The sequence below is a fragment of the Salvelinus namaycush genome, chromosome 38, assembly GCF_016432855.1.
Source record: "Salvelinus namaycush isolate Seneca chromosome 38, SaNama_1.0, whole genome shotgun sequence".
NCBI classification, from domain to species: Eukaryota; Metazoa; Chordata; class Actinopteri; order Salmoniformes; family Salmonidae; genus Salvelinus; species Salvelinus namaycush.
The window spans coordinates 25,034,415-25,047,011 of NC_052344.1; the positions used below are offsets into that span (position 1 = coordinate 25,034,415).

A 12,597-nucleotide genomic window follows, 5' to 3' on the forward strand; every position below is an offset into this window, starting at 1 on the left:
TTCCTCCACTGACACTGACCAAAAAGGGACACCGTCTTCCAGATGATGGCGAAACTCGAGTTGCACTGCATTACTTCTGTCTCATGCACAAATTCATGTTGTTACTCCTATGAACAGAGAAAGTGAAATATTCCTCAATATTAAAAAAAGACCCAAGCCGCTAATAATAACAACAGCCTATCAATACACTTTCCTACTCATTCATTACTGCTGCACTGATTGTTGTAGCGTTGAGTGGAAATAGGAAGAACGCACATTTTATGGGTTATAAAAGTGCTGAATACAAAGTGTTGACAGTGCTGAGAAAGAACTTAAACATGAACTCACTCGTAAAAACAGCAGCTCTTTGCTGTATTTGTTGACAGTCTCTCTAGTCATGGTTTTAAACGTTTTGAAATCTCACAGTATCAATTTTGCCTAGCTTTCTTTTATGCCTGCTACCTTACTACAGACTCTGTCATCTGAGCAATCTGATTGGCCAGCGTTAGCATAGTGCACTTGATTTCCTCTCTAGGCCCACGGGGAAGTGGTGGGAGTTTGTACCTTCAGACACATGAAATGGCAACAGTTTGCCTACCTGGCGCCAGGGCAGCTGAAATGGCTGCACCTACCACCAACAGCCCGAGATGAATAAAAAAAAAAGGAACATAATGCCTTGGAGATCGACAAGTCGATCGCGATCGACTGGTTGGTGACCACTGGCATAGATGATGGTTTGCCCCATCCTGCGACCTAAAGTATGTATCAGATACTCAACATGATGTGCTCACACCTACTGTAGTGGTCTGAGCATAAACCACACGAAAACAAGACTAGACACTATGGAATACAACGCTTTTACTATCTCATCCTGGAATATACAAGGTCTGAGGTCATCTCCCTTTGGCCTAAAGAGCAGAAGCACAGACTTAATCAAAGAAATTGGAAATACAGAAATACATTAAGTGCCATCACAGATAGAACAATGAGACAAATGTTTTACCGGACATATAAATGTGAAGCATCTGCTTGGCGTTTCCACACACTACCACATATGGTAGTGAGAGGAAGCCCACTGGCCGGCAGTGGGAGATAAAAAATAAATATAACTTACCCAGGCAAGTCAGTTTAGAACAAACTCTTATTTACAATGACAGCCTACACCAGCCAAACTCAGAGCCAATTGTGCACCCCACTATGGGACTCACAATCACAGTCAGTTGTGATACAGCCTGGATTCGAACCTGGGTGTCTGTAGTGACCCCTCTAGGGTCTGAGATGCAGTGCCTTAGACCGCTGTGCCACTCGGGAGCCTGGGAGAAGATGGAAAGAGATGGATTTTGGCTGCCATTCTGCAAATTCTCTCATCGATGAAAAATGTAATCAATACTGTTCCCAAAACTAAAATCTGTAATGAACAGAGTGGACTAGGTATTGTAGACTTTACCCTTTGCAAAAGTTTATAAAAATTGCGTTGTTTAGGAGTGCAAAGGCGAATTTAGCTATGTCACACGTGTACTTCACAGAGGAGGGGTTCCCTAACGGAAATATGCAGATGCCTGCAAGAACGCGTCAATAGGATCTCGCTAGCTCGTGCTTGGCTCTGCCCACCTCCTTGTTTGTTCTACCCACTATGACTCATTTGTTTCCATTTGAAATGACAGGCTGTGGTCTATCTGTGTTTAGTTATAATATGTGTTATCATCCTAAAAGAAACATGGTATAGAGGAGAAGACCCATTGGTTGACCTCTAGGTTACAGAGAGCTGGTAGTCCCAACCACCGAACTACCAGGTGTGAAACAGGGAAGAGACTCAGGTGGTATGCTCATTTGATATAGAGCAGACATAACCCACTCTATTAAATTAGTAAAAACAGGAACATTTTACATCTGGCTAGAAATTAATAAGCAAATTATCTAAACAGAGAATAATGTCCTCATGTGTGCTACCTATATCCCCCCAATAGAATCCCCATACTTTAACGATGACAGCTTCTCCATCCTAGAGTGGGAGATCAACCATTTTCAGGCCCAGGGACATGTCCTAGTTTGTGGCAACCTAAATGCCAGAACTGGACAAGAACCTGACACTCTCAGCACACAGGGGGACAAACACCTACCTGGAGGCGAAAATATTCCCTCACAAATATGGTGTAAACTTGGCAGTAGAAAGCCTAACATGCTGACCAGACCGGACACGTCGCGTGTGTGAGCGTTGCAAAATATATTTAGAAATCCATGTTATTCAATTATTGCACCCACACTGCTCGCGCGCGCTAACGAGCGTCTGCGACGCCAAGGGCTAAAATAGAACTCATTCCTATTTTTGACGCAGATCGCGCTGCAAGTCCTGCCTCTCCCATCTCCTCATTGGTTTATTGAAGCAGGTACCCACGTGCCATCTCCTCATTGGTTATACCCACGTGGGTGACTGAAAGACGAACTGTTTTGCAGGTAGTCGTGGTAATACAATGAAAGTTTAGATGCGATCACCATATCAGTTAAAAGATGAAAAAGCCTGGAAAGAGGAGAGATGACTAGAAACGATTCGGTTGGTCGTTTTATGTGTGGATTAATTGTCGGAGTAGAGGTCCTTGTGCATTTCAGTTAAAATAACAACTCAATGTTTATATCCAAGGACAAATTAGCTAGCAACGGCAAGCTAGCTAAATAGGACAAATTAACGTTAGCTAGCAAGGGCAAGCTAACTAGCTAAATTGCCACACATGTTTAATGCTTTTCGACCTGTCCCCAAATTAATGTAATTGGTTCAGAGTTTGTTTTGATATTTTAACCTGCGTGTCGTGATCGCGTTTGGTGTGGGAGGGCAAAATAATATTATGCACGATGGCGCACGCGCGCAGCCGGTTTGGGTTCCGAGTAAACAGTATATTTGACCTTTTAGCTTCCCTATCAAATCTTAAAATGTCAAGCAGACATCCTAAGAAAATTAACAACAAGACAAATGGTTAGATGAAGAATACAAAGACCTAAGAAAGGAATTGAGAAACCTATCTAACCAAAAACATAGAGACCCAGAAAACCTGAGCCTACGCCTTAACTATGGTAAATCACTAAAACAACACAGAAATACACTACGGAAAAAGAAGGAACAGCACGTCAGAAATCAGCTCAATGTAATTGAAGAATCCATAGAATCTAACCACTTCTGGGAAAATGTAAACACACTAAACAAACAACAACACAAGGAGTTATCTATCCAAAACAGAGATGTATGGATAAACCACCTCCAATCTTTTTGGCCCTATAACAAAGAACAAACAGTAAAAACATATACATTATCAATTACAAATCTTAGAATCAACTATTAAAGACTACCAGAACACACTGGATTCTCCAACTACGTTGAATGACCTACAGGACAAAATACAAACCCTTCAACCCAAAAAGGCCTGTGGTGTTGATGGTATCTTAAATGAAATGATCAAATATACAGACCACAAATTCCAATTGGCTATACATAAACTCTTTAACATCATCCTCAGCTCTGGCATCTTCCCCAATATTTGTAACCAAGGACTGATTACCCCAATCCACAAAAGTGGAGACAAAGTTGACCCCAATAACTACCATGGGATATGTGTCAACAGCAACCTTGGGAAAATCCTCTGCATTATCATTAACAGCAAACTCATACATTTCCTCAGTGATAACAATGTACTGAGAAAATGTCAAATTGTCTTTTACCAAATTACCGTACGACAGACCATGTATTCACCCTGCACACCCTAATTGGAAAACAAACCAAAACAAAGGCAAAGTCTTCTCATGCTTTTGACTCAGGGTCTGCTATATAAATTGATCGAAAGTGGTGTTGGGGGAAAAACATACGACATTATAAAATCCATGTTCACAAACAACAAGTGTGCAGTTAAAATTGGCAAACAACACACACATTTCTTTCCACAGGGCCGTGGGGTGAAACAGGGATGCAGCTTAAGCCCCACCCTTTTCAACATATATATCAACGAATTGGCGAGGGCACTAGAACAGTCTGCAGCACCCGGCCTCACCCTACTAGAATCTGAAGTCAAATGTCTACTGTTTGCTGACGATCTGGTGCTTCTGTTCCCAACCAAGGAGGGTCTACAGCAGCACCTAGATCTTCTGCACAGTAAATTTCAGTAAGACAAAAATAATGGTGTTCCAAAAGAAGGTCCAGTTGCAAGGACCACAAATACCATCTAGACACTATTGCCATAGAGCACACAAAAAATTATACATAACTCATCCTAAACATCAGCACCACAAGGTAACTTCCACAAAGCTGTGAACAATCTGAGAGACAAGGCAAGAAGGGCCTCTACACCCTCCCAATTAGGATCTGGCTAAAAATACTTGAATCAGTTATTGCCCTTTGTGGTTGTGAGGTCTGAGGTCCGCTCACCAACCAAGAATTCACAAAAGCATCCTCAGTGTACAATGTAAAACACCAATACCTGACCACTGTGACTGACCCAAAATTAAGGAAAGCTTAGACTATGTACAGGCTCAGTGAGCATAGCCTTGCTATTTTGAGAGGCCGCCATAGGGTATGGGCACACTGCCCACAAAATGAGGTGGAAACTGAGCTGCACTTCCTAACCTCCTGCCAAATGTCTGACCATATTCGAGACACATATTTCCCTCAGATTACACAGACCCACAAAGAATTTGAAAACAAATCTAATTTTGATAAACTTTCATATCTATTGGGTGAAATACCACAGTGTGCCATCACAGCAGCCATCAATTGAAATATAATTTAATTGTAGCAAAGATTATGGATATACTGACAAGATACATGTCTCTCTGCCTCAACAATGGGAGTCATTGTCCACAAAGAGGCACAGCGGGCTGTCTAGCTCCCGCCTATCTTTTGTTTGGATTGGTGTATTAATGCATGTCATTATTGTAATCTTATTTTGAATATTCGACGAGGGTTATTGACTTCACCCTCCTGTATTCAATTGAGAGAGATGCTATGCTACTAGCCTCATGAATATGCATAGCCATTTTGGACAACAGTCCGTATTTTCTGCTGGCTTGCCCCACCACCACAGAAAGCACTGAGCTAGCCTGAAACACCTGCATTTTGTAGCTGCCTTACTCTAGAAAACAAAAAAGAGACCATGTTTGTATGCAGCTTTATTAACTCAATGATATACATATTTTTTTACATTGTTTGAAAACTGATATCTGACAGGTATTAATGCCAAAATAACATGAAAAACAGGCAAAGACAATTTTTTGGCAAAAAACGTGGGGCTCAAAACAAGTGGGCCTCTGCCCCACCTGCCCTGAATGACGGGTCACCACTGGGGTTAGGTATAAAATCAGATCTTTTGACTTTGTAGCTGTGCCAGCTAGTGAGCACTCTGCAGAGCTGCCTCAAGAACAAGATTCATGACAGAAAATCCTAACCTGAAGCTGGTTCACACATTCAAGTTTGCATATAGGCTCACTTGTTGTCATAATAAATGCAATTTTTAATATAATACAATGTCATAATAAATAACATCTTTAAATGCATCTAAAATTTTAGAGACGAGGAAATGTAATGGTCACTGATGACTCCCAACTGTGTGTGTGTGTGTGTGTGTGTGTGTGTGTGTGTGTGTGTGTGTGTGTTTAACACACCTGTGTTTAACACACCTGAAAGCTATAGCATATATAGGGCCGATAATATATTCATAGTTCATATAGACAAAGCTGTTGTTTTCCATTGGCTGGCTGACTGACTGACTGACTTGATTATGCCTAACACTTCAATTACAACACCTTCTAAATGTGAAAATGGCCGTTATTGAAGACAACGTTTAATTCATCTGCTTTTATTTGAGGAAAAATAATCCCTTTGTGTATAAAAATAACAGACATTTGATCAAACATTGAGGCTACCATGCATTTACCTTGAAATAACTCAGAAACATTTCACATTCTAGCGTCTATTCACAAAGGTATATAGGCTAACTCGCTTCTCTTTACACTAAATATGCCGCAAAATGCGTGCGAATTTCAATGAATGCAATTTGTTCACATAATTTGTATTGTACCGTACTGTCCTGTATTTCAAGCATATGCAATGCCTTGCTTTTCCTATAAAACGCGGGCACAAATGAGAGGAAATGCAAACCATTTCCATTGACAGGCTAATTACAGTTTACCCACTGATTTTATGCATATGCAATTTACATATTTCTTCATTTGCCTTATCTAATTTCAAAGACCCCTCTCATTATACCACATTTCCTGGTTCGATCTTTAACACTCCAGTGGAAGACTAGAAGTTGTATAGCTTTATAGGGCCTAACCTTATCTTGAAAGTACTTTAATTTTAATTAATTGAAATGTATATTCTGAACAGAAATGAAAATCATTCAGTGTGTAGACTAGTTCAAAATAATCTCGAATTGTCTTTTGATTTTCTTCAATTTCAGGGATTCTAAAATAGAATAGGCCTGTACAGTAAACACTCCAATTGTACTTCAGAAAAGTCCATCTCAATAATCCCTATGTTTCGTATTTAAATTTGCTAGATCATAACCACAGAAAAAAAACCATCTCACAAATACTGCATCTGAAAGTTCGATTTGAGGAAAAATAAAACTTCCAGCAATACGTATTTGTCAGAGTGAAAATCTAATATGTAATGGATAATCAGGGTAGCGGCTTCAACCGTCGGAGAGATAGTCTACTGTCTCTTCCTTCGTCCAATCTGCGCCATCAGTCGCGCGTTGTCGGCCGCTTTTGCGCGCAGGTTCTTGGACTTTTGGATGTCAAAGAGAATGTTCATGATGTTGGTGGGCACATCTAGAGAGAGGGTAAACTTGCTTAGCCGGTCATTATTTATGCTGTTCTGGAACATCTTACTCCTTAGCTGCGTCTGACTGAGAAACCTGTAGTTGGCGGGGTAAGTCGACGTCCTTTTCTCCCGCGACTCTGCGGAGGAGAGAGTGTCTCCGGACTTGAAGAGGGAGCCCCAGCTTTCCGACACTGGGAACTCTTCACTGGGAACGTCGTTCGTCTGGACCTCAGCTAGTATGTCATCGTCACAGAGGAGCTTGGAGTCGCTCTGGTACAGTCTGAGACAGAGGCTGGAGGTTGGCGCGCAGAGGACAGCCAGCACAACCAGGGTTCTTAGGAAAGGCATCATGATGTCCTAAGCGATTGGAGAGAGTACTAGTACTAGAGAGAGAGAGAAAACCGTTCGTTTATTGGTCACTAAACTTTAAAAGTTCCCATATATCTGACAAATATAACCCTCTCCATGTTCACCATGCGTAAAGACAATAGTCCAAAAGAGTAGATCAGTTTACGCGTTATTGTTTTCCCTATTCTAAATTATATAAAGCAACACTTTATGGTTTAAAAATGTCTGATCCGATCAAAACATTAAGTGAATAATATTGAAATATTTAACTACATTCATGATTTGAGCACACGGAAATATGCCAGATCAAAAAATAACTTACCAAGTTCCGTGCACTGTAATTCTAGAAGACAGTTTCCGCCAGAAAGTCACATGTGACTAGTACAAACAAAGAAAAACACCCTAGATAACAATTGAATAGGCTATAAAATATTGGTAATCCCAGCGTTTTAAAATTCGGGCTTCCCTGATCTCCCAACCTCGTTCTCGCCTTGTTCTTTCCGCGTCTTCTGATCACGAATTTGGCTCGCACGTCCATTCGTTCGGAATTCATTCGTGCGCCAGAACTAACGTCATAGGGTTGACATTTTTGGTCTCTTCTCTCTCAAAGATCACACACTGACTCTGATGCGTTGACACCCCCTTGCAAGGATCCATTTCGTCACCCCTTCTGACACTTTTGTAACACATCCGATTTATCCTACAAAGCTATTTGCAGTTTCAAACGTTTTAACCAGATTGTGTCAGCCAATGTCATGTTTTTCCAATAGTTTCAACATAGCGCTCGTGAGTAGCCTAGAAAATGAAACGCTCACTACTTGTTGATTCTATGGCATTCAGCACCATGGACAGCTCCACGCGCACCATGCTTCCATGCGCAGTGCACAACCTTCCGAACAATATTTTCAGATGTTTACCTCTGGGCCTTGATTCTCTTGATTAAAAAATATCTGCCAATCAATACAAATAAATACTTGTATTAAAAATAACTTTTTAGGAGGTTATCTTGTTTTTACAGGCTATAGGGTAGGGGCGTTGCACAGATCAGAATAGGCATGAGGAAGGATAGAGGAAACTAAGAGATGTCTTGGAATATTCCATGAGGTAAACAACAGGTCCACTCCATGAGCTTTCAATTAAAGTTCCTTGAGCTTATCTCCTATCCTTAGGAGTATCTAATTAACATAATCCGTCAGTTTAAGGTAAAGATGTCATTTTTTTCGCCACTTTTAACCGCAGAGCTACAGCGCTGTGTATCAGACCAGGAGACATCCCCAAAATCGGTCTTCTCACTAAAACGTCTGTAGCGTCCGAACCGAGTCGTGACTTGGGTGAATGTATAGGCACGGACAGCGTTCATCTCAGCAGGCAGGCTCATCCACACTGTGTGCCCATATGGTTGGTGCCCATTATGCTGGATAAACCCTCGTCCGTCTTTGGTTGAGGTGATTGTATCAAAAGTCTTAATTCAGGAAAGATGTCATCATGCATGCTTTATAGAAGGGTTGACCTCTGCTGCTGTTAATTCACTCGGTTCTGTGTGACCCCTTGGTAAGAGCATGGTGCTAAAGCAATGACTTCAATTAACACGTGTCACAAACTGTAAGGCGCTTTCGATAAAAGGGTCTGCGCAGTGCCTTCAGAAAGTGTCCACACCCCTTGTCTTTTTCTACATTCTGTTGTTACAGGATTACATTTAGATTTTTTTTGTCACTGGCCTACACACAATACCCCATAAATCAAAGTGGAATTATGTTTGTCGACATTTTTACAAATTAATACAAAATAAGTATTCAACCCCTTTGTTATGGCAAGACTAAACCAGTTCATGAGTAAACATGTGCTTAATCAGTCACATAATCAGTTGCATGGACCCATTAAAACACCATTTCAAACAGATTCAACCACAAAGACCAGGGAGGTTTTCCAATATCTCGCAAAGGGCACCAATTGGTAGATTGGTATAAAAAAACAGACATTGAATATATCCCTTTGAGCACCGTGACGTTTGTATTATTATTATTATATATATTTTTTAAATCAACCCATCCATCAACCCCCATCTTCGGATGACAAAAATATATTTTGTTGTTGTTTTTACAGCTTTTTGGTTACATTTACATACATTTTACATATTACCTACATGGTACATGGTGAAGTTAATAATTAAACTTTGTGTAACGGTATTCCTCCTCCTCTACAACCGAAGAGGAGGAGTAGTGATTGAACCAAGGCGCAGCGGGTTGTGATGACATATTTATTTACAGAAAAGACGAAAAACACGAACTTCACTATAAACTAACAAAACAACAAAACGAAAGTAGACAAACCTGGACATGCGAACTTACATAAAACGCAGAACTCACGAACAGGAAAATGACTACACAAAAGACCGAACTTACAAACAAACCGAACAGTCCCGTATGGTGCGACAAACACTGACACAGGAGACAACCACCCACAACGAACACTGTGAAACAACCTACCTAAATATGACTCTCAATTAGAGGAACGCCAAACACCTGCCTCTAATTAAGAGCCATACCAGGCAACCCTTAAACCAACATAGAAACAGAAAACATAGAATGCCCACCCAAACTCACGTCCTGACCAACTAACACATACAACAAACTAACAGAAATAGGTCAGGAACGTGACACTTTGGATGGTGTGTCAATACACCAAGTCACTACAAAGATACAGACTCCTTCCTAACTCAGAAAGGAAACCGCTCCGGGATTTCACCATGACGCCAATGGTGACTTTAAAACAGTTACAGAGTTTAACGGCTGTGATAGGAGAAAACTGAGGATGGTTCAACAACATTGTAGTTACTCGACAATACTAACCAAATTGACAGAGTGAAAAGGAGGAAGCTTGTAGAAAATACAAATATTCCAAAACATGCGTCCTGTTTGCAACAAGGCTAACTGAAGTAGTACTGGTAAAAATGTGGAAAACCAATTAACTTTTTGTCCTGAATACAACGTTTTTTAAATTTTATTTAACCTTTATTTAAAGGAATAAGTCAAATCTGTTCCATGACACAGTGCCTTCAGAAAGTATTCATACCCCTTGACTTATTTCACATTTTGCTGTGATACAGCCTGAATTCAAAATGGATTAAACAGATTTTTTCCACGATTTTTTCACTATACACGATACCCAATAATGACAAAGTGAAAACCTTTATTTATTTTTTTGCATTTTTGTAATTTTTTTTCAAATTAAATATTTTTTGAAAATATCTAATTTTACATAAGTATTCACACCCCTGAGTCAATACTTTGTAGAAGCACCTTTGGCAGCGTTTACCGCTGTGAGTCTTTCTGGGTAAGTCTATAAGTGTCACGTTCTGACCTTAGTTCTTTTGTATTTTCTTTGTTTTAGTATGGTCAGGGCGTGAGTTGGGTGGGTTATCTATGTTTTGTCATTCTATGTTGGGTTTTTCGTTTGGCCTGAAATGGTTCTCAATCAGAGGCAGGTTTTATTCATTGTCTCTGATTGGGAACCATATTTAGGTAGCCTGTTTTCTGTTGTGTTTTGTGGGTGGTTGTCTTCCGTGTCTGTGTGTTCCACACGGAACTGTTTCGGTTTTCTTATCGATGCACTTTGTTATTTTTGTATTGTTGTCGTGTTCAGTATTATTAAATAATATGGACACTTACCACGCTGCGCATTGGTCTGACATTTCTTACTCCTCGTCAGATGAGGAGGATGAATTCCGTTACAATAAGAGCTTTCCACACCTGGATTGTGCAATATTTGTCTATTATTCTTTTCAAAATTCTTCAAGCTCTGTCAAATTGGTTGTTGATCATTGCTAGACAACAATCTTCAGGTCTTGCCATATATCTATAAGTAGATTAAAGTCAAAACTGTAACTCTGCCACTCAGGAACATTCACTGTCTTCTTGGTAAGTAACTCCAGTGTATATTTGGCCTTGTGTTTTAGGTTATTGTCCTGCTGAAAGGGGAATTAAATCTCCCAGTGTATGGTGGAAAGAAGAATGAACCAGGTTTTCCTCTAGGATTCCGCCTGTGCTTAGCTCCATTCCATTTATTTTTTAACCTGAACAACTCCCCAGTCCTTAATTATTACAAGCATACCCATAACATTATGCAGCCACCAGTATGCTTGAAAATATGGAGAGTGGTACTGAGTAAGGTGTTGTATTGGATTTGCCCGAAACATATCACACTGTCTAGATCAGTCACTTCGTTCACAGTCGCTGCTATCCTTGTCTGTTCCTAAGGCTAGTGTCACGTTCCTGACCTGTTTTCCTTGTTTTTGTATGTGTTTAGTTGGTCAGGGCGTGAGTTGGGGTGGGCATTCTATGTATTGTGTTTCTATGTTGGGTTTAATGTGTTGCCTGATATGGTTCTCAATTAGAGGCAGGTGTTTGACGTTTCCTCTGATTGAGAACCATATTAAGGTAGGCTGTTCTCACTGTTTGTTTGTGGGTGATTGTTGCTGTGTCTGTGCACCACACGGTACTGTCTCGTTCGTTCACGTCGTTTATTTGTTTTGTATTTTGTCAGTGTTCTGTTTTGGTTGGATCTTCATTAAATGTCATTATGTATTCAGCACCCGCTGCGCATTGGTCCGCTCAATCACCTATAGACGATCGTTACAGAATCACCCACCAACGAAGGATCAAGCAGCGGGTTAACGGGCAGCAGCAACAGCGCAAGAAGGAGGAATGGACATGGGAGGAAGTTTTGGACGGCAAGGGTTGCTACACATGGGAGGAGATCCTGGCTGGAAGAGATCGCCTCCCATGGGAACAGCTGGAGGCAGTTAGGAGAGCAGAGGCAACCGGAGAGAGGAACCGGCGTTATGAGGGTACGCGGCTAGCACGGAAGCCTGTGAGTCAAGCCCAAACATTTCTTGGGAGGAGGCTACAAGGGAGTGTGGCGAAGTCAGGTAGGAGACCTGCGCCAACTCCCCGAGCTTACCGTGGAGAGCGAGAGTACGGGCAGACACCGTGTTATGCGGTAAAGCGCACGGTGTCTCCTGTACGTGTGCTTAGCCCGGTGCGGGTTATTCCACCTCCCCGCACTGGCAGGGCTAGATTGAGTATTGAGCCGGATGTCATGAAGCCGGCCCAACGCATCTGGCCACCAGTGCGTCTCCTCGGGCCGGCATACATGGCACCAGCCTTACACATGGTGTCCCCGGTTCACCTACATAGCCCAGTGCGGGTTATTCCACCTCCCCGCACTGGTCGGGCTATGGGGAGCATACAACCAGGTAAGGTTGGGCAGGCTCAGTGCTCAAGGGAGCCAGTACGCCTGCATGGTCCGGTATATCCGGCGCTACCTCCCCGCCCCAGCCCAGTACCACCAGTGCTTACACCACGCACCAGGCTTCCTGTGCGTCTCCAGAGCCCTGTTCCTCCTCCACGCACTAGCCCTATGGTGCGTGTCTTCAGCCCGGTACCACCAGTTCCGGCACCACGCAC

General features: G+C 41.7%; 1 protein-coding gene across 1 annotated transcript; it reads right to left on the reverse strand.

Annotated features, from left to right (window-relative positions):
- Window positions 1-6,673: 6,673 nt before the first annotated feature.
- On the reverse strand, window positions 6,674-7,135 carry LOC120032118 (urocortin-3-like). The gene has a single exon (XM_038978059.1). It carries the CDS (start codon window positions 7,133-7,135, stop codon window positions 6,674-6,676), a length of 462 nt encoding a protein of 153 aa, XP_038833987.1.
- Between the last annotated feature and the right edge of the window lie 5,462 nt (window positions 7,136-12,597).

Excerpts from the sequence above, each read along its gene's own strand:
- LOC120032118 (XM_038978059.1), bottom strand. The coding sequence starts at position 7,135 with ATGATGCCTTTCCTAAGAACCCTGGTTGTGCTGGCTGTCCTCTGCGCG.